Below are 26,315 nucleotides of genomic sequence, written 5' to 3' on the forward strand. Positions count from 1 at the left end.
ATAGCTCAATATCATGAAAATTAAACCTTATTTTCAATAAGCAATCCTGAAAAATATTTGGGGGTGCTTAACTTTTTTCCAGGTGTATATTTTACTGTTGTTGTCCTACGTTAGTATACTGGTTTTTACCGCGGTTCACAAAAGGCATATATCCAGGTGGCATGAATCATAGTGGAAAACTCACCTCCATTAAATACTACTTGTAATTTTGGTACAGACCTGATAACATGGAAACGTATGTAGGAGGTTGGTTGTAATTTAATGTATTTTACTGTTGTTGTCCTACGTTAGTATACTGGTTTTTACCGCGGTTCACAAAAGGTATTTATCCAGGTGGCATGAATCATAGTGGAAAACTCACCTCCGTTAAATACTACTTTTAATTTTGGTACAGACCTGATAACATGGCTACGAGTGTTGCTAGTCAGCCACAATGGTGAGCATTGATTTATCATATACTGTGGGTATATACAGTCATTGAGTATCTGGATTTATTATCTGCATGCGCGTGTATGGCAGTATATACGGATCTTACATCAGATATAATTATTTATGTATATTGTATTACATAAATATAAAAATATTACAGTATTCAGACAATTGATTATTGGCTTTTGAAATGCGCGTGTTTTGTAAATATCAGAGTAACTTTGGCTTCACAACAAAAGTTTACCTGATTATATAGTATTTTCCAGGACTTTTTGTTTATTATAAGTTTGGTTTTAGAATGTCATTATTTCTAAGCTAGTTGACATTACTGAAGGTTTTCTTGATATATATATTGTACGAGTGTACTTTGATAACGGACAGTGTATGGATGTAACTCTGAATTTAAAAGTGTATCAAGTATGGTATTACTTTCATCTTATATTTAACATGTAACAGAGGAAGGTTAGCGTATAGTATCGTACTTGGCTCCCCAGGGCCGTTGAAAGTGTCCAGTACTTATGAAGTTACTGGTTAGGTTTCAGTGACAGATGTAGGAGCCGTAATAGCATTTTTACCTTCTTTGGCGTTGGACCCAGTACTCTGCTATGGCAATAAGGCAGCGATGGGAGATATCATCTGTATATGAGTATAAACATGTTTGTTCTCGGGTATCAGTAGGGAGTAGGATATGGAGATAATGTGCGCCGTGAATAAGAAGTCTTATGAGTCTACGCGCATTAGGGAAAAATGTCTTCAGACGAGAAGTATGTTTATATATGGAGTTAAAAATGGCACTCAGTCTTTGTGATAACTCCTTAACAACTTCCTTCTTATAGTGAATGATCAGAAAACCCTAAACGCTGTGTTGCTCACATGTCCTATGAAAGAGTGAATTAACTTGACGCTTTCAACCATAAGTTTTGCTATAAAAAGCCATGTTCTCCACCATAGGCTATTTTGTTTTTCTTTAATAACTGTAAATTTGACTTCCAACTCTATATCCATTGAATTATTTTTTATTTCCGTCCAAGAAAGAATACAATAATGTTAGATTCACTAGTATACCAGGAGACACCATACAAGTTGGACATGGGGCTCGAAATGATGCCTCCAAGAAGCCAAACAGTCGTGTGTTTCTCATCATACACAGTAGTATAAAACCAACAAGTATCGTACTGTACTGACAAATGGAATATTGGGAAAGGTGTGGCCCCCTCCCCTTAGCTACGTCCCTGTTCGTTTAGAAAACTAGTGACGTGATTTTTAGTGGGGGGGGGGAACTCTCATGGCTCAAGTTTTATACATATAATAACTTTACTCAGATTCCTTCGAACTATTCCCTTTTATTTCTATCAGGAGTAACTACTATCGTAGACAAATGAATTAAACTATGCGCCATCAGACTAGCAGATCGAAACATCATTTCAAATAGAAAGTACAACCTATTCAACCTTCCAAAAGGAAACATTTATACACCTAAATTTATATACTTTTTGTATCATTGCTATTCGCGTGGTCCGCATAGCCAGGTGGTTAGGGCAATCTGCGGGTCGGGGTTCGAATCCCACCAAACATACTCGCCCTTTCAGCCGTGGGGGCGTTATAATGTGACGGTCAATCCCACTATTCGTTGGTAAAAGAGTAGCCCAAGAGTTGGCGGTGGGTGGTGATGACTAGCTGCCTTCCCTATAGTCATACACTGCTAAATTAGGGACGGCTAGCGCAGACAGCCCTCGTGTAGCTTTGCGCGAAATTCAAAACAAACAAACAAACAAACTGCTATTCGTGCACTATTTACTGATTTATACAACAAAATCATTACTAGTCAAGTATACCTTCCACATTTTGGTGTACACTCTTAAACTCCTCAGAATCCAAAGTTAACAATTACAAAATCTGTACATCTGGTACGACGTTTTCATCTATACTCACGTTCAGCCTCGTTTTTTACGAAACTTAAAAACTGTCATCCCTTCATGCATGACGTGGCTATGCATTTTGTCTATGATTAAATATCTGAACCTAACCATAAATTATTTTCTGTCTCTACGATTCAAATATTATAATTGTTTATGTTGGATATTCGCCTAAAGCTACACAAAGGACATTTGCGCTAACCGTCCATAATTTCTAAGATAGAGATTAATGGGAAGGCAGCCAGTCAATAGCACACAACGCTAACTCTTGTGCTGCTCTAATCGAATAGAGGATTTAACCGTGGACCTGTATAACGCATCCAGGGCCCTAAAGTGGATAACGTATTTTTTTATCTTGCTGCAACCACACTCTAATAGGACACGCCCCCTCAACTGTTATTATGAGAAGTGTTTTGTCTTCTAAGTTAGTGCTGTTATTCGATTCTAAGTATGAAACGTAACGATAAATCCGTAATAAACATTGCTCTGCTTTTTAAATTGAAATATAACGGACACCCATTTTCTGTCATAGGAAGTGGTCCAATGTTAAATTCCCACAATTAAGACAACAGAGTTATTCTTGATATTTGAACCAGACATTACATTCATATTGGATAAAATTCCTGATTCGTATACATTGTTCATTCATCAGTGAAAGTATTTTATTAATATAAGATCGAAATGCTTTGTAATTGTGTATATTGACCTCAAACTCAGATTTGGACATCGTTACTCTTGGAACTGCTTGTTTTTCCAAGTTCTGAATATAACTGTGTAAATGTTAATACGGTTGTACGTACAGGGAATCTAATATCTGAATATTGTTGCTATTATATGTACATGGAGATATACTATCCGAATTTTATTACGATTGTACGTACTATGGATTTAAGACCAGAAGACCCGGCATGGCCAGGTGGTTAGGGAATCTGCGGGTCGCGGGTCCGAATGCCCGTCACATCAAACATGCTTGCCCTTTCAGCCGTGGGGTGTTATAATGTGACGGTCAATCCCACTATTCGTTGGTAAAAGAGTAGTCCAAGAGTTAGCGGTGGGTGGTAATGACTAGCTGCTTTCCCTCTAGTTTTACACTGCTAAATTAGGGACGGTTAGCGCAGATAGCCCTCGTGTAACTTTGCGCGAAATCCATAACAAACAAACATATAAGACCAGAATGTTACTACAGTTGTACGTACTGTAGACCTAACTTATGTTATTACGGTTTTACGTAGTGTGGATCTAAAATCTGTAAGTTATTACGGTTTTACGGAGTGTGGATCTAAAATCTGTATGTTATTACGGTTTTACGGAGTGTGGATCTAAAATCTGTATGTTATTACGGTTTTACGTAGTGTGGATCTAAAATCTGCAAACAGATTTTAGATCCACACTCCGTAAAACCGTAATAACTTACAGATTTTAGATCCACACTACGTAAAACCGTAATAACAAGTTATTACGGTTTTACGGAGTGTGGATCTAAGATCTAGGTGTTATTACTGTTGTGCGTACTTGGGATTTAACCCTATGACTGCTTTAAATGGGCGCGGAATTTTTACGAGTGCATACAGCAAACTTGCATTCAATTGCTGGAGGCAGACTGTACCCTATATGGTGAATTAGCAGTCAGTGGGTTAGGATCAAAATTTTACTACGATTGTACATATTGCGGACCTCACTTATAGATGTTATTACAACTGTACGTACAGAATATCTAAGATCTGAATGTTATATCTGTTCTGGAATTAATATCTGAATGTTATTACTGTAGTTCATACTGGGTTCTATGATCAAAATATTATTGTTGTTGTATGTACTCGGGATCTAAGATCTGAATTTTACTACGATTATACATACTGCGGACGTTATTATGGTTGTACGTACAGAGAATATAAGACTTGAAAGTTATTACGATTGTGCGTATTGCTGACCTAAGCACTACAATTAATTATTATCAAACTTCTAATGAGCCCACATGTTTGTATTTTTCTTCTTAAAGTAGACTTCTAGAACTCGTTTTTATATTTTATGACATCCAGTATAGCTATTAAATACGTGTTTTATTCCTGTATCGTTTGCTTTAAACCGTAAAAATAATTTATCTGCTACTAAGGGGTGGGGGGTGGCTTAAAAAAACGTACCCCTGAGGGACCGACAAACGACTATTTCTTTGGGTGAAATAGGGCTTGAACATTTCAATGAGATTCTTATCGTCACTCTTCATATACTCAACCGAATATCTTTAAAACTTATTGTACTAGCAAGGAACTGAAATTGGATACGTTTGAATTTCTGGAGCCCGCGGCCATGAGCACCAATAAGGAATGAGCTGGACAAAAACAGTGCATGTCTTGTTGATAGCCCCTAGCACATAGACAATTAATCATATGGGAGGGATAAAAGGGACATTGCTGGAGTAACTACTCATGGCAGTAATTGTACTTAGAAGTTTTACAGAGGCGCAACAGTATAAATAAAACCAATAATCAACAACTAATGTTATAGTCATTAAAATATTTCTATAGGAAAAAACCTAAGTTCGGTTCATTCAAAAAGTCCTGTTTCAAGCAACTGGTTTCTTTTTGACAAAGAAGAAAACATGTAGCTCATAAGAAAAAAATATAACGTACGTTGAAAAATCCATTTTAAAAGTTGTATTACAAAATGAGCAGAATCAACCCACCTACACATTAATGTGTCCAATAGGTTGTAGTAATATTTGTATCAAGCGTCTGAGAAACCTGGAATACGGTGGGAAAACGAGGCTTACTGAGTGTTATGTTGATACTGGATATTATATACTGTTGTGGGCTATATTTTCCATGTTTTAATTCAGATGTTAACTAACGGGCTCGTGACTTTAAGATCAAGTAAACCTATGGGAGTAGGCCTAGAACGTTCAAGATCTAGTAACTTTGCGAACTATCTAGAAACATGACTAGATTATAAATACAAAAATTAGTATTTTGCTTTAAACGAGCAGGAAATGTCAAAGTAAAGTTTTCAACGTGTGGTTTCCTAGTTGTTGTTTATCAAGTGTTGGCCGGTCTTTCAAGTATTTAGTTTCAATGAAGATTGGGATCAATGTTTGTTTGTTTGTTTTGTTGAATTTTGTGCAAAGCTACTCGAGAACTATTTGCGCTATCCGTCCCTAATTTAGAAATAATAGACTAGAGAGAAGGCAGCTAGTCAACACCACTCTCTGTCAACTCTTGGGCTACTCTTTACCAACAGTGACAAAATAAAACATTAGAGAAATTGAAATGGTAAATATAAGATTAGGTCAGCCACTTCTTTTCCTTCCCAAAATTCCAACCTAAATTACTATTTACGGTAAAGTATGGAATAGGAGAATATCTTTGGTGTACACTTGTTACCGCTAGTATTGGTGCATCTGTGACTCCTGGACCTTCCTGGACTCTAGAAATGTCAATACTAAATTCAATTTCAAAATTTAGCTGGTAAGTTCCATCTTGGCCAATCCAAAGTTCCGTTTCAGGAACGAAATATTTCTTATTTAAAACTGTGTATGTGATAAATATTTTAAGGAAATTTTTATCTCAATTTGCAACAAACTTGTATATGCTTGTTTTAGCTACTTTAACCAATTATCATATATATTCTTAAACGATAACAGTGTGGGGCATTTTACTTTTTCTTTGCATTTTAACCCGTTTGCACGACATTGTGAATTTTTTTTATTACGTAGGTCACTCTCTTGATAAAAAAACATTTACTCCTTTTTTTACATTTCAGTAAATTTGTTTTGTCATTTCTTCACCTCGGTAAACATATATTTTCGCTGCCTAATTAATATCCAGTAAACAGTCATTATTAAAAGAACGTTAGAAATTCATATAACAGTGCTGCCCTCTTCTTTTGGCGTACTAGAAGTAGGCTATTGAGAGTCTACTTCATCGTTTATTCACTCTGTGTTTCTATTTTGAAGATTTGTGTTTAAACATAATGACATTATAGTTTTAGCAGCTTTTTGTTTCACATTTAAATTTCGTGAAGAAAATAAATGTATTTTAACTCTACCGAGCAACTTTTAGAACGCTCAGGACATTCAACCGTTTACTGCAACAGTTGGCATGTAGTTGGACTGTTTTAAACTTGTCCAGTAGCTTTTGTTCTATCGCCATTTTCTATAATATTCCATTATTACTTGTCTAAGCGAGTACATTGTCTTCAGTGTATCTGATAAGTAGATTTAGTGCAAGAAATAAGTAAAACTTTTGCTAAATGTATAAATGAAATGCATTGTCCACGATTGCAACTTGATATTAAAAGTAACTTTCATGCAAGATATTGTGTTATTGTTGCTAAAGGTAATGTGTGTAGTGCAATATTAACGTAATTAATTTTTCATTTATTATTGCTGTAAAAACTAACAGGATTTAACGTTTGAATAAGTACATACGGTCAAGCACAAGTTGTACATTACGGAGTTGTATTGTAACCTATTCTCTGATACGAAACGTTGTGAGAAGCAGTTTTTAGGTTTCTCACTAAGCTGGTCTACTATCTGATAATAATAGGTCTAATTCAAACTTTTCGGACACGCTTTATATTGCAAACAGTAATATGGTCTGACAAGAGTATTCCAAGAGTCGGCGTGGGATGGTGCTGCCTTCCCTCCAAGCTATCACTTCAAACTTTGGGGCGACTATGCGGAGATAGCGTTCGAGCTGCTTCGAACGAAATCCAATAAACAAACAAAAACTGGTTCAAAGAACAGCTAGAGGATGATTTAGATAAAGATGATAGGAATCATAGGTGATTTGTATCTTTTCATAATTTTAGGTACGTCACTGAATATGGCAATGTTAAAACATGAAAAGGTCAAGTTAATCCTACTCTTAATCCAAACTTGTTTTGAGGACAGCACGTGAAACACATTCTGTAAAAATCCTTGAAGTGCCTACGGTTTCAGACTTTTCGAACACCTTGTATGTTAATGTATTTTTGTATCTTTATTAGAAAAGAAAGTTCTCGTTTTTGCATCCAGTGTCTTCTAGAACATTTTACCGAAATTTGAGGTCACACTTATCTGCTTTTGTATTATTATTTTCAGAACTTTTCAAAACTTTCAACGAATTTCTTGCTTTTTTATGTTTTTCTGTCAAATTTATAAACTGTTATTTCCGAATGTTTATGCTATTTGTTAAAGGTTTTCAAAATATCGGTGTACGTACTTCTGAGATATTTAGGTATTTTATCTGACAGCAAGTGATATGCATTGAATGTTCCTTTGGATTCGTTTGGCAAATAACTCGATCGTTAGAAAGAAATAAAACATGGTGATTTATTGAAACAAAATAAAGTGTAAGAAATTCACTTTTACGAAATGTCCAACTTCAGTAGAACAGTTTGCTTCAGTGCTATTCTATCAATCTCACTTTAACTATTTAAACAATTTTTTTCACATATTTAAAAATGATTCTATAATTGTTTTGTTGCACACTAAGCCCAAACAGTTACGGTATTGTAATGCTAAATTAATAGCTCGGTAGTTGTCTCATAAATCATTCGAGTATTGCTTACTTTTGAAACCCGAATGACTGATTCTTTCAGTTATAAAATTAGGTCATATTATCTGTTATTAAAAATTACTCGAGGAAGGAGTATGATGATTTTATTTATACCACTTAAACTTTAGTTAAACTAAAGACACCTAAATGCCAAAGTGTAACACCTAATTACGAAGAATGACCAAACAAATGTTTATATTTCAACCATATCACATATTAAGGTACAACATTAGTTTGCGAAACTGTTTGAAAATATGAGAAGCGTATCTTACTTTATAGATATACATAATTGTTTTTGTTCTTTTCTCTAGACGTGCATCTCATAAGATGTCCCTTACTTCTGCTTTATTATTTATGTGAAGAAACTGGTGTATACTGCTTGGAAAGATAACTCAAATGCTTGTAACTTATCACAAAACTCTAAAGTTTATTGGTATTATTTTATCTTTTATTATTGTGATGTTTGTCTACCACGAAGACAATGAGGGTGTGTATGAAATCAGAAGCTTCAGGGCCGAGCTGTTAACTTTATGTCATATTTCTCACTTTTCTCTACAGAAGTTTCGTTAAAAGAGTATGTACACCCGGTACGAGTCGGCACAGCGAAACCACGATCTTACGTTCCTGATCATCCCCGCTGGCGGAGAATAAAGACACGGGATTATTTTGTACACTACAGATTGTCAGCATTTAACCGAACATTCCACCTAGAACTTCAACGAGAACAGTCTTTTCTTTCTCCTCGCTTCCATCTTCAAACGCTGGAAACTGGTACTAAAAATATTACCTTTTGGACAAGTTCTGGGACAGATGTTAACTGTTTCTACAGGGGGCACGTGAAGGACGATGAAAAGTCCAGAGCTTGCATCAGCTTGTGTCAAGGAATGGTATGTAATCAACTTCTGTTTCCTATTTTTAATTTTTACAATGTAATCGATTTGTTAGCTAGCTTTAAAGTTTTCAATAAAAATCTTTATTGCCGCAAATAAATATAACCACCCACCGAAGTTTATTTTTAACAGTCTCACGTTGTATGAGCAAGTAATTATTATTTGTGATTGTGTCAGTAAAAGAGAAACAGAAAGATATCACGGTAATGTTGCATTATATTAAGTTGTAATGTTCGTTAAGCCTAACCACATTTTAAAGAAGGCTGTCATACGTGAGACATAAGTACTGGGAGAGAAATAACCCGAGATTTAATTGAACTATTATCAGTTATTTTGACATTAGAATAGATTAAAATACATTTCTTAGTAACTATTTTCGGTAGCAGTAATATTAGCAATGATTGTGTTATAAATAATTACATATTTTGTGCAAGTAAAACTGAAAAATGTGAAGAAAATGCTAATTAAGCAGAGAAAAAAATGTGAGGAAAATGCTAATTAAGCAGAGAAAAAATGTGAAGAAAATGCTAATTAAGCGGAGAAAAAATGTGAGGAAAATGCTAATTAAGCGGAGAAAAAATGTGAGGAAAATGCTAATTAAGCGGAGAAAAAATGTGAGGAAAATGCTAATTAAGCGGAGAAAAAATGTGAGGAAAATGCTAATTAAGCGGAGAAAAAATGTGAGGAAAATGCTAATTAAGCGGAGAAAAAAATGTGAGGAAAATGCTAATTAAGCGGAGAAAAATTTCAAACTTAACATTATATTTACATCTCACTATTATCTCAAATCCCAAAGAAGATCCAGAAATATCGCTTAATGTTTTTACAAAAACAACGTGAAATAAGAGTAACAGTAACTTATACTGTGTATGAAAATGGGAGATAATACAGATGATAACTATAGAGTATGTTTGATTTCAACAAATCACCAAATGATTTTATTTCTTTTATATACGAAATATGGAAGGGTAGATTTAAAGTTACAGATGATAAAAATATTAGTTATTTTACTTAGCTTTTAATTTACTAAGTAAGTATAATAATAATAAAACAGAGAATGCAAAATTATATATTTTTTTAAAACTGCAAATGGGGAGGCACTGTTATTTATAGTTATCGTAATAAAGAAATGGGAATTGTGGGAAGAGTTGTGTGCGGAAGTTATAAAACTGTTTTCTCGTGTTTTAAACTTATTTTCATAAACTATTTCTGGTATGGGTTTTCCATATGATTAAAAAATAACAATTTATTCAGTTTTCGGAGCATTATATCCAAGAAACCCAACCTGATTTGGATTTAGATCAGTATGGTTTCTGCCTATTTTTAATAAAATTTATAAAAATATTTTTCATAATGGATAAATGAATTTCGCATATAAAAATCATATTTAATAGTCTTGGATTGGAAGACGACAAGAGTATAAATGATGGCTAAAAAAAGTAAATCTTTATCATGCAAATTATTTCACTTGTAGTGGAACTACCATAAAGTATAAGATAAATAAAAATTTGGGAACTTAAAAATCTGCAAATAGGAATCGTAAAAAAAGTAAGGAAACAAGGCTGGAGATACTGTAGACATTATTTACTTAACCTACAAACTCCTATTTTGAATCCATGCTGTTACCTAGAATTACATGTAATTTATTTTTTGACGATGTCATATGTAATTTTTCAGTATTTCTAAAGAGGATTAATACAGACTTGCCATATTTACATTTACATTTTTTTCAATGGATATACCCACTGGAAACCTTAAGATAATTATATACGTTAAGACTTCATAAACTAACACCCACATGACTAGACGAAAAATTAAAAAATAATTTATCTTACAAGCTCCTACACTAAAAATTACCCAGTGCACGTATATAATAACACTAACTTATATTACCACCATAATCTAATTACTAGATTCTTGTATCATAATAACCTAAGAAACTGAAATAATCACTTAAATTAATTAAATTGACAGCATTTATTTAAAAAATCAAAAATATAAAAACATTTAGTAAATAATAAATAAAACCTCCACTTCCATAAAAGCTAAAAACACAAACTAAAATAAACCTATAACCTCATTCCTCTTAGGCCTAGCAAGGCCTGGTGGTTAGGGGGCTCGACTCGCAATATGCGAGTTCGAATTCCCGTCACCCAACATGCTCGCCCTTTCAGCCGTGGGGGCGTTATTATGTAACGGTCAATCCCACTATTCATTGGTAAAAGAGTAGCCCAAGAGTTGACGGTGGGTGGTGTTGACTAGTTGCTCTCCCTCTAATCTATCACTGTTAAATTAGAGACGGCTAGTGCAGGTAATCCTCTAGTAGCAGCTTTGCACGAAATTCAGATCAAACCTTCTTCCTTTGACAATGAGCTTTTGGACTATAACAAGTCCATCTTCAGATGGGAAAAACAAATCATTCAAATGAGACGTAGAACTCATGTGTCAGTTACTTAATCAGAAGACTTTTTATACGGAGGCTTCTTTCTTCATTGGCCTTAGTTAGGGTTACCAAAAGGAAAATAACACATATAAAACAACATTAATTTCAGATTATCCACCTAATCTAGTATAGTTGAACATGCTTTAGAAGATTGTGACATAGTCGTCACGTCCATCTTGTTTAAGATCTTAGCTAGGGCTAATGATGAAAGAAGCCTCCATCAGAGAGAAAGTCTTCTGATTCACAAACTGAGGCCTGAGATCAATGTCATTGAGTCGTCAGGTAATTACTTTTAAGGCTTTAAAATGTAAAGTTTGTACTTTCGCCACTATTAATTATCTTCAGTCTGGTGGCCAAAATTCTGCACTATTGTCTAAAACAACGTTTTCTATTGTAACAAGCTTGGTGACAGATCGTGACAAAATTTCCCTAGATCCTCCACAGTACCTGAATATTGGCTTCTAAGGCCATGTGTAAATAGGTAAAATGAGATTGTTATGATTCACGTAATTCTCTTAAACTTTGCTCTTAATTTCAAAGCATGTGAACTTAAGGCTTATGAGTCTTCAGTCACTTGAAACCCTTGTATAATATTTTTGGTACAGAATCAGGAGATAACCCAGTTTCATTTTAGTGACTTTTGGGATTGGAGGGTTCTTTTTGTAACTTTAGGGATGAAGGTGCTAATCTGGATGGCTTGAGGTGTGATTCTGTAGTCTTTTGTTATCTTAAACTTTCTGTTTTGTGAATCTGTCTGTTTGATTGGAGAACTTACTGTGCCCTTTGGTTTGACACCATTTAGCAATATTGATACATATTCTTCTGTGTGATTAACCAGAAGTAATATATTTTCTCTCAGTTGTTCTTGATTTCCAAAGTTTTGCCATCTTGTGCACACCTTGACACTTCTAATCTTCTAACCTGTATCTATTACTATTGATAATGGCTGAGATTTAGTTATTAGTAATTAATCGAACATAACAAACATTTAAAAATTATTTTCTTCCTTCTCCCACCTTATACAACTCTTGAACGTAATGTGGTAATAAACAGCAAATTAATTAAGTTTCGTTGTTAGAGTGTAGATTATTATCGGACTTCATGGCTTGTGTTTGATGACAAAATAAAGAAATGTTGAAATCAAAGAATCTTCTTCATCAATGCTTTTTTAATTAATTACTTAAACGAATTATGAATATAATAGCTATGAAAATTATTTTATATTTATTATGAAGTTTCTTTATAAACATATTAGAGTAATAACCTATATAAACTTTATAATAGAATAATAAACATGTGCATGTTTATCATCTCATGCTCTCTCGGTAGGTCAGCAATAAGTTTATGAACTTAAAAAGGTAAAATCCGGGCTTCGGTTCCTGCGATAGACAGAGCAGATAGCCCTTTGTGTAGTTTTGCGTTAAAACAACCCAAAATAGCATAATCTCGAGTAGAGAAACTGATTTAAAGTATATTCATGGCTGCTTGGTGATTTTTATGATATGGGAATTGAATATGAAAAAAACATTCATAAGAAATGTAGCCCACTGTGGCTGAGTAGTAAATCTGGGGCTTTTAACGCTAAAATCAGGTTTTGATACCTGCGATGAGCAGCCCATTGTGTAGCTTTGCGTTTAACAACAAATAAGCAAGAAACTAAGAGTCTCTATGCTAAGAAGATTTATTTTAACTCTACCAGTAGAGGATACATTATTTGTTGTTTTTTTAGGTAAGAAGGTATTAATCGATGTTCAAATCCCGTAAAAAGATTGAACAGGAGTTTAGGCCTTGCATTATTTAGTGTTTTCAAGAAAAACTGGCGGAAGAATATAATTGTATTAGATACAAAATAGATAAGAAATATTACAATGTATTTTAATCGATTACTGTAATATTTTATAGTTTTGTCATAAACTTATTACCATTAGTGCATATTTTTACCATTGTACTTTAAAGTTTGAACAAGCTGATCCTTATAGCTTAAAGGAATCATACAATCCTATTGTGTACTGTTAGCGAATTTGTGTACTTTGTTTCATATAATATATAATAAACTTATTACAAAAAGAAACAAAGTTTATTTTATCCCTTTGCAACACCCTATGAGAGGCATATTTTATAAACTAACTAAGATTTTTTTCTTACTTCAAATGTTTTGTGTATTTTGTGAGATAAGACACGAAAGTGTTATTTGTAGGCAAATGAATTATGTCCAAGAGATCAATCTCACTGTTTTGTGATTTTATGTGTGGGGAAAATATGGCGTCTCAATTAGCACACAACTAACCTTAATATCGTGAACAACCTTACTGTGGAAAGGTTTTTTTTTTAATCAGTTAAAACTGCGACATTTAGTCCTTAGCAACGAGCTATCTTTAGGCTAATGAATTTGTTTGTTTATCAAATTTCGCGCAAAGTTACTATAGGGCTATCTAATTAGCCGTCCCTAATTTGGAAGTGATATACTAGAGGGTAGGCAACTAGTCAACATCGCCAACCATCAATTTTTGGGCTGCTCTTACCAACAAATAGTGGGATTGACCGTCACATTATAACGTGTTCATGACTGAAAGGGCGAGTTGTTCAATGGCGGAACTCGAACCCGCGATCCGCAGATTGGCAGTCGGGAACCATTACCACCAGATCAGGCAATGTATTACTAACAAAAATTACATATTCAAAGTATTATTAACAACAATTATAAATTCAGTGTATTATTAACAACAATTTCAAATACAGTGTATTATTAACAACAATTTCAAATTCAATTTGTTATTAACAATAATTAAAAATTCAATGTATTATCAACAAAAGTTACAAATTCATTGTATGATTAACAAAAGTTACAAATTCATTGTATCATCAACAAAAGTACAAATTCATTGTATCATCAACAAAAGTCACAAATTCAATGTATCATCAACAAAAGTTACAAATTCAATGTATCATCAACAATAATTACAAATTCAATGTATCATCAACAATAATTACAAGTTCAATGTATTATTAACAAAAGTTACAAATTCATAGTATGATTAACAATGATTACAAATTCATAGTATGATTAACAATGATTACAAATTCAATGTATCATCAACAATGATTACAAATTCAATGTATCATCAACAATAATTACAAATTCAATGTATCATCAACAATAATTACAAATTCAATGTATCATCAACAATAATTACAAATTTATTGTATGATTAACAATAATTACAAATTCAATGTATCATCAACAAATGTTACAAATTCAATGTATGATTAACAATAATTACAAATTAAATTAATCATAGATGATCCGCTCCTTCTAGTTGAAACATCGCAGTTTTAAGTGCTCAAAAAAAACAAAAACATCCACTGTAAAGCTGTTGGCGATATTCAGTTTAATCACCTGGTGAGATACTCATCACTTAACACCCAGTTAGTTCCACTTCTATGCTGTCGTTTGGTTTCCTCTAGAAGGTAAAATACGACAGAACGCAAACTGTACTTTTTTCTTATGGTATCAGTGCTTTTAGTCACAACATCACGTGATCATAATATATTTTATCTTTCCATTTTTTATATGACGTCGCCAAGTTTTGTAAAATAAGAACCTTAATGAGACATTCTCTAACCAATCATTCATCTCTGACAGCAAAGCATCGTAAATTGTGCCAGTTGTTAGGCTTAGCAGCGGTGTAGAGAATTGAAACACAAAAAAGCGGTCCCGTTAGTCAAGGATGAAAAGTGTTTCCTGCACAGATTAAACTACCTTACGAACGATGCGTTTTCATGTAAGCCTAAAATTTCAAGATCCCAATGGTCATTTGTTTTGTAAAGATTTGAGGAACGTAGTTTCTTTTACGGTGACATAAAAACAAATACACGCACACAGATTTATTCGTTAATATTTACTACAAAATGGCGATATTTAAATAAAATAGTTTACGTAAAAACATATAATATTACTTAGAATTTATACCATACATTACATCGGCTATTTCTAACCTACACATTTCTCAAATTATGTCTAATAGATTTTACAAAAATCTTTATTTTTTTGGTTCTATAAATTAGACGTTAAAGCTTAATTTTTTTTTAGGCTTGAACGTACCTATTGAAGAGCTTATTTAGCATATATATTAAATTCATCTGAGCAGCTACAATATGTGATTTCCCCGAAAGGGTGCGGAAGGTCGCCTGGAGGCGTCACCTGTTGCGACCTCTCGCACCACTATACAGTGCGTTATACGAGTGACAGTCAAATCTCACTATTCAATTAGAGTATCATGCTGTTGAATAACGCATTTCCTTTAGTTCATCAGTTTAAAATTAGGGACTACTAGTGCAAATACCTTGTGTAGGTATATGCGAATGTCGGGAACAATGAATGTGGGAATATTTCTCATATTATTACTATATAAGACTTGGATTATTACGCTCATAAATACACAACTTATTATTTATATTGTTAGTACAGTTGTGAATATAAAATGGTTTAACAGCTTTGATATAACTTTCCACTATTGTATAATGTATTTGAAAGTACCATTTTACAGTCTTGCTACTTTTACTCTCAAAGTTAACCTGGGTATTACCAGTGAGCCGACAAAAAGTACTTTAAGTATAACGCCGTATGGCAGAACAGACATACATGCCTAAATATTCGAATGGTTCAGCACCTGTCATCTTTTCAAAGGGAAGAGGCTTCTGCGTGTTAAAATTTAACAGGAAACAATCGGGCATAACGAATGGATGATTGATAATGTACTTAATTGTACGATAACGTTGATAATTAATTCTAATGCCGTAATTTTGTTAACTCTAGACTGTAGTTCCTTAACGAAACTTGAGTACTTAGCATCTGCCAGCTCTTGCCTTTTATTAATCCCCCCTCCCCCGTGGTGGCTCAGCGGTAAGTCTCATGACTTATAACGTTAAATGTCAGGTTTTAATACCCGCGGTGAGCAGAGCACAGACAACCCATTGTGTAGCGTTGTGCTTAACATCAAACAAGCTGTTGAGTAGCTCTAAACAACGGAGTCTTTTTTTTTCTTTTTTTTTACCTTTTTAAAGGAAATTGATTATTTTTGTTTTCAGAGAAGATTTTAACGCAAGTGATACACGATATCGTTCAGAAGAGTAACAACTTACTACATTGATGTTGTCTTAAAACATTTTGCACTTCCTTTAAATTTATGTTTTGTTTAATGTTCGATTAGTGGTTTGTTATATCTTCACACAATTATTGATAAACAACTCTCCCAGTGCCAAGTTTATAAATTTATGTTTTGTTTAATGTTCGATTAGTGGTTTGTTATATCTTCACACAATTATTGATAAACAACTCTCCCAGTACCAAGTTTATAAATTTATGTTTTGTTTAATGTTCGATTAGTGGTTTGTTATATCTTCAAACAATTATTGATAAACAACTCTCCCAGTGCCAAGTTTATAAATTTATGTTTTGTTTAATGTTCGATTAGTGGTTTGTTATATCTTCACACAATTATTGATAAACAACTCTCCCAGTGCCAAGTTTTACATTTAGGTTCTTATCTTTTCTTTTTTTCATGACTGTACAAAATTCCAAACTCTCGTAGCTGTGTTTTAGAGGGGGGCATATATTTACCCATGGCAGTGAAAGGGTTTTAAGTACTAGTCTGGAATATTTATTGCAATAATTTACAATAGAACCAGAAAGCTCAAATCACCAGTTAAACAGTACTTCAGTTACTCCAGTACTTCAGTTAAGTTTAAAAGAAAATATTTAATATTTTGTTAAGAAGATCAGCAGTTTGAAATTTTAAACTTGTAAGTATGACTAACACATTTGGTATTTTGTTGTTTATGAACCAAGATGCCTCCTGTGGCTCAGGGGCAAGCTTGAGGGATTATAACGCTAAAAAATGAAGTCGATCCTTGTAGTTGGCACAGCGCATATAGTCCAATGTGTAACTTTGCGCTCAGCAAAAAAATCCAAGAAACAATTAACCGAGATTGAATTGGCAATCGACTATTTCATGACAAATACAATTTAGCCAGCAATTTATTTGAAATATACCTGTCGGTGTGTCACAAATCTAATTGTATTTTTTGTTACACTGTATTTTTCTTTTGCTTTCAAAATGATTTTTATTTTATTTATTTTTACACTGTACAAAACAGCTAGCTATTGGATAATTGGAAAATATACTTTTTTTACGTAGGGCTAGACAAATCCATTGCTATAAAATTATGTCAGTTGTTTTTGAAGTTGATTTCCATGTTAGTCAGGCCGATAGTAATCTGTCGTTTGGCATGTGATTGATCATTCAACGTACTATCGTAAGTGAACATTAGTTAGAGATGGCTGGATGTACATCTTCATACTTTGTGACACTTCACTTCAGCACAAATAGCAAGTGCAGCGGTGTGGCCCTCATGTAGCACTTGTTATCAGTGTTGAGAAAGTCCTAAGTTATTCTCGGTCACTCCTGTTATCAAGTCATGTTTATTGTTTGGAATCACTTGGCAAGATGAGATGTGTTTTCCAAAAGTACCCCATACATGTTTGATGGAACTGAAGAATGGTGAGAATGCAGGAGTCTCCGTTTGTTCAATCCCCTTTATTCCAGAAATGTGTCTACCACTTTAGTATGGTGGGATGCATACGTTATCATCCGTTAGGTAGAACTCGGGGCAGAACAAAGGTTGTAAGATGTGGTCTCTGTCACATTCGTTATCAATTGTATCATTACGCATATTGTAGAGGTCGCTATACGTCTACTACTACCTCACATACTTCCACAGCCGTTATCTGGATTACATTTCTGTGTGAAATTGGTATTAGATTAACTCCAAGTAAGTACATGCCTGTTACGTGGCCATAGAATTTAACGCAATTCATCTGTAGTTGGTCTGTTGGATGTGAGCTTGTCACCATTTTAGGCGAGGTATTTTCTTTTTTGTGTGTGAATAGGATCTCATTAAGCTTCTAGTGTAAATGCTGGTCCTATAAAGTCTATATTAATCATCTCTACAGTGACAAGTCGTTCAGTTGTGACTGTGAATATCTTAATTTGGTTTTGGAGTAAGAACTCTGTGAATTTAGTGAACCAGAATTGATATCAAAATTCCATTATTTTGGAGTACTACCATCCATGTACGATTCGAAACAACTTACAATGTTTTAGACCATGTGTGTGTGTGTGTGTGTATGTCTCTATTTATCTATTTATATATATATATATATATATATATATACATCCACATAGCATAAGCTAAATGACCAGTAATTCACATTTCGGAGCGCTTGACTGATAACTAGATGTCTTATTTGCATAATTAACAAATGAGATGGGGTGATTGAAATTGTAATGAAAGGGATTTTGCCTTGTCATACTACAATATTATAAATATTTGCTAATATTTCATTGTTTTTGGCAGAGTATTGTGGAGAATAACGAAGAACTAGCAAATTAAATCATAATATTTACATATATAAACACCTTGTTTTCTTCATAAAAAAGCTGAAGTTTGATACGTTTAATGAAATAAATATGATGTGGCTAACTAAGATCAGGTTTTTAGGTATGGATGTATGGGCCGGATTCTTTACAGTAGGTGTCTGTGACTTGTTGACGATCAATTTCAGCAATAAATAAACAGCACACAATCCTCTTGTTTAAAAATAAAATATATAATAAAACAAGTCAAACGTATATACAAATATTCGTTACACAGTTAAACACCACAGTTGTATCCAAAGCTTTAAATAATCGTCTCTTTTTTGAGAAAGTCCATACAGTCTGGTTCAGTTAATTTAGAATACGAATGACAAATGAACTCTTCTTCTTTACTCTGTTATTACAATACAATCTGTCATAATTTCACTTACGCTATATTGTTGTATCCAGAACTTCAAATAACTATATTTTTGTCGAAAGTCCACACAGGTTTGTTCAACTACTTTAGAACACAACTGACAAAACAAATTGTTATTCTTTACTCTGTTGTTACAATACAATCTAGGATCTCACTTTTCAAAACGCCACTATACGCTCTTTACGGCTAAATTCATAAACACACAGTCTAGATATATCTAACTATATTTCTCACTAACTTAACTTGCTTCCACTTAACTTAAACTACATTTTAGACGTGAATATATAAATAGCCCAACTGAGGCTTTTTACACATTACGAGATATTATACTCAATCAAAACAACGAGAAAAACTTGGAAGGTTCTAGTAACATGACACAGTAATATAAGCGCCAAGCTACAACAATGGAACTACACAACCTATGATTCGTTACGTAAACAAAGCTGCGATAAACTAAAGCTTCTAAACATAACGAAATTTAACACTCGCACTACATTTGCATTGAAACATTCTTACGGAATTTATTTCTTGCATTACAAATGTACAAGATCATGAAATTATACTGTTAGTTTTGCACAAAGGGTTTTGACATGATATTATTTAGTAACACTGAGACTGCGTAACTTGGACAAATCTATAGTTTTATGTCTTGTTTTTAGTGTCGAAAAGCCGTTTCCTTTAGTCTAATACCTCGTATTTATATGCTGCTATGATTGAAAAGGGAATTGTATTATATACAATGTAAAGGGATTGGACAAAATAATGGAAATCCCATTAATTTCTACATTTTACTTACAGAGTTGGTCCAACGTGAACAGACAATACAGCATTAATACAACGTGAAATAGTGTATGGTGCATAAAGTAATGGTGTTTCTAATCATTCGTCGATCGAAGCTTTTCCAGTTGTTGAAGTAACGTGGGTGATGGAAACCTGCTTCAAAACTTGGTTTCAAGAACTAAGAATAGAAGCTTCATAACATTTCAACCTGGTGATCAAGTTATTGTCTCAATCAGCAACAGGCCCCGCATGGCCAGGTGGTTAGGTTGCTCGACTCGCAATCTGAGGGTCGCGGGTTCGAATCCCCGTCCCACCAAACATGCTCGCCCTTTCAGCCGTGGGGGCGTTATAATGTGATAGTCAATCCCACTATTCGTTGGTAAAAGAGTAGCCCAAGAGTTGGCGGTGGGTGGTGATGACTAGCTGCCTTCCCTCTAGTCTTACACTGCTAAATTAGGGATGGCTAGCGCAGATAGCCCTCGTGTAGCTTTGCGTGAAATTTATAACAAACAGACAGTCAGCAACATGGTTGAAACAGACACTCTCCGTGTGAGAATAAAGTTTTCGTCGTAAGCTGAACATTGAAGTAATAATTTTCCGTCATTTCACCTTTTAGATATCCTAAACTTTTCAAACGAAAGCTGCCCATATCACCAAAGAGCTTCCACCTTCTTTAATTGATGGCATAAGACATTCAGAGTTGTTAGATTCTTTTGTTTTTTCGTCACACATAAGCATGTCCGTTTGATGGGAAGAGTGTAAATGATTGTTCACCTGATTATTCACGTTATTCTTTTGACCTTCAGTCCAATTATTATGGTCCTGAAACCGTTTTCCTCGGGATATTGAATTGTTGGTATTGGTTTCTGAATGACAGACCTACCATGGTAACCCATCTTGAGCAATTCACTTTTCTTGTCGTCTCACCATTCGTGTTATGCTCTTCAGTCACGCCTTTTCTATTTAGTTTCCTACCACTACTCTGTTGATGTCGCTGAAAAACCAGCTAGACGACGTTAACCTACAATCATGTCTTTTTGGAAATCTTACAGACCTTGATACTTTAGAACCTTTCTTTAAAAACAACAATAATATATTATTTATATAAATGCAACTTTAATGATATAAAATAATTTAATACACAGTCAAATCACCAGTTGGCTACATGTTCTATTTTAAAAACAACAAAAGATTTTTCCTTTACTTCGTCTATCTCCTGTAATTACCACATGTACTGATATTGGTACTTCTCGTGTGTCTACTTAAATAAATGTGACTGTAATTACCACATGTACTGATATTGGTACTTCTCGTGTGTGCACTTAAATAAATGTGACTGTAATTACCACATGTACTGATATTGCTACTTCTCGTGTGTGCACTTAAATAAATGTGACTGTAATTACCACATGTACTGATATTGGTACTTCTCGTGTGTCTACTTAAATAAATATGACTGTAATTACCACATGTACTGGTATTGTTACTTCTCGTGTAGTACTTAAATAAATGTGACTGTAATTACCACATGTACTGATATTGGTACTTCTCGTGTGTCTATTTAAATAAATGTGACTGTAATTACCGCATGTACTGATATTGGTACTTCTCGTGTGTCTACTTAAATAAATGTGACTGTAATTACCACATGTACTGATATTGGTACTTCTCGTGTGTCTACTTAAAGAAATGTGACTGTAATTACCACATGTACTGATATTGGTACTTCTCGTGTGTCTACTTAAAGAAATGTGACTGTAATTACCACATGTACTGGTATTGTTACTTCTCGTGTGTGTACTTAAATAAATGTGACTGTAATTACCACATGTACTGATATTGTTACTTCTCGTGTGTGTACTTAAATAAATGTGACTGTAATTACCACATGTACTGATATTGGTACTTCTCGTGTGTGTGTACTTAAAGAAATGTGACTGTAATTACCACATGTACTGATATTGGTACTTCTCGTGTGTGTGTACTTAAATAAATGTGACTGTAATTACCACATGTACTGATATTGTTACTTCTCGTGTGTGTGTACTTAAAGAAATGTGACTGTAATTACCACATGTACTGATATTGTTACTTCTCGTGTGTGTGTACTTAAATAAATGTGACTGTAATTTCCACATGTACTGATATTGGTACTTCTCGTGTGTCTACTTAAATAACTGTGACTGTAATTACCACATGTACTGGTATTGGTACTTCTCGTGTGTCTACTTAAATAAATGTTACTGTAATTACCACATGTACTGGTATTGTTATTTCTTGTGTGTGTGTACTTAAAGAAATGTGATTTGCATCAGTATTAGTGTCTACACAAAAATGATTTATATTTTTCTGTACATTTACCATCTACAATACATAGGAATTTTGGCTTATCGCATGCGTCCATCCTACTTTCTGTAAAATCTGCAAGTTTAGCACAGTAGTGCTAGTCTTAATGTTATTGGACTTGATACTTCCCATACTTATACCGTCTGCAACTATGTAACCTGTTACTTATAGCATGTTTACTAGTACCAACAGAAAGCGAGATTATATCTTCCTAAATATGTATCTTTCTTTCTTTCTTTGAATTTCGAGTAAAGCTACTCGGAAATTATCTGCGTGAGTTGTCTAATTTGAAGTGATAGATTAGAGAGAAATCAGCTAGTCAACACCACCCACCGTGAGCTCATGGGCTATTCTAAATGAATAGTAGGATTTGTCTGTCACTCTTATTATGCACTCACGGTCTCACAGTGCGGAGCGCAACTTTTTTTTTCTTTTTGTGTAATAATCGGGTGCAGATGACAGAACCTCGGATCGCAGCCTGGCTTAGCTCGTGCTCGGACCACCCTGTATACGTAATGTTTCCAATAAAAGCGGTTTGTTACTACATGTGTAGTATTACATACTGAAACTTCCAACAAACTGGCATAATCAATGAAAAATTTAGTATATATTTATGTCACTATTTTAATCAGAGAGAATTAATGGTTAAAAAGTATTACTTTAATTTTTACATGATAAATAAAAAATTGGGATTTTAAAAACTTGCAAATAGGGATCGTAAAAACGTAAGGAAACAAGACTGAAGATCCTGTGGACATTAGTTACACATATTACAAACCCCTAATTACCCTCCATGTTGTTACCTAGAATTACAGTTGGTGGAATCCAAATAGGATTTGTAGTTTGAGTAAATAATGTCTAAAATATCTCTAGTCTTCTTTCCTTACTTTTTACGATCCATACTTTTAGGTTTTTAAATTCGCAATTTTTTATTTATCTTGTTTGCGGTCTTTTTTATGCTCAACTATGGACAAAGAATTACTTAACATGGTAGCTAACTTTATACATTGTAATGATAATAAACATAGCTAGTACCTAGCTGGTACGGTTCATGATGATTTACTGTAGCTATTGACTGTTTGATCGCATTAGTTCGAGATATAAAATGTTAAGCTACAGCTGAAAATTGTCATGGAAATTTGTTTGAGAATATATGAACATTTATAGTTTCTATGTAACTACATTATCTATATATAATGCATAGCAATGGGCAAATATCTGCCTAGACTAAAACATAACCCCCATTAAGCGCCAATAAAATTTTACCAGTAAAAAAGCAGCCTTTTAAAATAAAAGATATACCTCTGAAGCATCACTTTAAATAAACCTTTGTGTCTACTAAAGTGATTATTCTACGAATGTGTACAATAAAGTTTAATATTATGTATATTGATTTTTTTACTCCTTCACTTCGTACATAATATAGTGGTTGGTTCCTTAAAGAAACAGACTGTATAGTGTACAAAGCATTGTTAGAGTTATCAAGTGTTTATCTATTATTGGCTGGTAATTCCTGTTTCACCCTCTACTTAAGCTTTTTAAAGAAACACCAAATATTTGTAAGAAAGCTAACTTTAAGGGGTAGTGATAACATCGTTTACACTAGAATTATGATGTTTTTTTTAACTTATGTAAAATATAGAATATACAAATCGACTTTTCAATACCCCTACTACCTTCACAGTACCTTATTTAGTATTCTACAAAAGGTTTGGGTGCAATATACTAAGTCGTTTTTGTTGTAGCTGGCAAGAGAATAATAATAATGAGAAGAAGAATTACAATGGGCCGTTTTGAGTGGATATTCTTTTCCTTGTAAGTCTAACATGCGTGCTTTTTTGTACATTTTTATGTGTGTACAGCCTTAGCATTCAATAGTAAAGGATTTAAAGTGTTGTTTTAACTAAATCGTTACTGTTTACGGTGCTTTTTTGCCCGAACGTTCTATTAGGGGTTTGTGCAATTCCTATTATGAACCACTATATGTTTAATGTGGTTTCGGGTTTACTCACTGATAAGGCCTAGTATGGTGGGGAACCGTACTTTTTCTTAAGGAGTTGTATTATCTAGGTTGAAAGAAGAGCATGCAGCGCTCGAGAACAAGTGATGGTTATTTACCCAACCAACGTGTACCGGGGGGGGGGGCTCAGTGTCTCTGGAAAAAGCGAAAATAAAGTTTCGTAATTTCCCAGATGATGTATAATTTTTTCCTATTACTTGTTTTTGCTACCGTCCATTTAACACATAAATAAAGACAAAATTACCACTTCTCACATTTTTGGATGTTTGTTTTTTAAATAAACCCTATATTGTATTATACTTCTCAGATGGGAATACGTTGTAACGCGTCTAGCATATGTCGGAGATTGATATAAAATGTTTTCAAGTTGGAAACAACGTTCGAATTCTACATGAGAACTTGTTACTGGAGTAACTAATAGTTGACTGATACAATGTTGTGAGTATTTGGGAGTTGTTACGGTATAACAGGGATATATATATATGTGATTAATTAGGCGTGTTCTCACGTAATAGATTAAATACGATAATTTCTCTCAAGAAATGTGTTAAAACAAGTTTGAGATTTAAAGAGATGTGTAAACGGTATGAACCATATTAAAGTGACGAGTAAATCTTGCTAGATTTGTTTTCCACAAAGTAACCTCATAACGTGCGACACATGCGACATTTTTTTTTCCCAAAGCAGTAAGTAACAAAGTTATCGTGCGACACATGCGAGATCAGATTTTTTTTACCCAAAGCAGTAAGTAACGAAGTTAACGTGCGACACATGCGAGATTTTTTTTACCCAAAGCAGTAAGTAACAAAGTTAACGTGCGACACATGCGAGACATTTTTTACCCAAAGCAGTAAGTAACAAAGTTAACGTGCGACATATGCGAGAATTTTTTACCGAAAGCAGTAAGTAACAAAGTTAACATGTGACACATGCGAGACTTTTTTACCCAAAGCGGTAAGTAACAAAGTTAACGTGCGACACATGCGAGTACTTTTTTACCCAAAGCAGTAAGTAACAAACTTAACGTGCGACACATGCGAGATTTTTTTACCCAAAGCAGTAAATAACAAACTTAACGTGCGACGCATACGAGATTTTTTTTTTTACCCAAAGCAGTAAGTAACCTCATTAAGTAAACGAGCGAATAATGCTAAATATATTTTGCCCAACTTGGAGACTTGGTGAAGAAGGGTGGCTAATTGGACAAGTAATTATGATGAATGCCTTAAATACAGTACGACAGTCAGCAAATTATGTAAGTACTGGGACACCAAAAATAGGTGACTTTAAGTGAAGTAACAAGGCTTAATACAGAATATATAACAAAACATTATTTAGTCAATAGTTCGTAGGACGAAACAATGACTGAAGTAGCAGTTCCATAGTGGTTTAACTACTGGCAAACTGGGATTGTATGCAGAATTGAGATAAACGAAATTATAGTTTTAGGTTTTGGTAATTTCATAAAAATGTACAGGTCATATTACAAAAATGTTGCATTGTTGACTAAGAAATAAGCACAGTTATATGTAGAAGAACAACCTACCCTATACCCTCCCCTTTCAGTTCTACTCCAGTGTTAAAACAAGAATTTTCTAGAACAAGGAACAAAGCCATGTATCGTCAGAATTGGTGCAAAAAACAACGACAAAATAACCACCAGAGTGCCCCTCTCGCCTAGCAACTAGTCTCACATTACACAGAGCATATCTCCCGTGTTCTTTTCTACAAGTAAAAGCTACTACAGCTCCAAAACAATGTTTACTTTACCGACGTTTCGGTTACACCTTCTTCTGTGTAAAGCGTTTTACAGCAACACAACTAGTACTAACTAGTCTCAGTAACTGTAACAAATAATTACAAGAAGAACATTACAAAATAATTTTCAACAGTTTTATATCTTTAACACGCAGACAGATATCATTACTGTTAGCAAAGAATATCAAGTAAAAGAATATTTGAGGTAAATATAACTTCGAAAAAATCCCGAAATCTATAAAAATTTCAGAAATAACAGAAATATATTGGTAAGTTAAATTGGTCTGGCTATGTTATGATCTGTTTATATTGGTAAATTAAATTGGTCTGTCTATGTTTATGATC

General features: G+C 33.8%; 1 protein-coding gene across 1 annotated transcript in view; it reads left to right on the forward strand.

Annotated features, from left to right (window-relative positions):
- Window positions 1–8,409: 8,409 nt before the first annotated feature.
- The window catches only part of LOC111089485 (A disintegrin and metalloproteinase with thrombospondin motifs 1-like), a gene marked incomplete at its 3' end in the record, with an annotated part of 30,963 nt that continues 13,057 nt past the window's right edge, over window positions 8,410–26,315 (forward strand). Inside the window, exon 1 of the mRNA XM_022402096.1 lies at window positions 8,410–8,766. Coding sequence (XP_022257804.1) covers window positions 8,410–8,766 — 357 coding nt within the window. The remainder of the gene's footprint in view (window positions 8,767–26,315) is intronic.

The sequence above is a fragment of the Limulus polyphemus genome, unplaced genomic scaffold (genome assembly GCF_000517525.1).
Source record: "Limulus polyphemus unplaced genomic scaffold, Limulus_polyphemus-2.1.2 Scaffold6410, whole genome shotgun sequence".
NCBI lineage: Eukaryota > Metazoa > Arthropoda > Merostomata > Xiphosura > Limulidae > Limulus > Limulus polyphemus.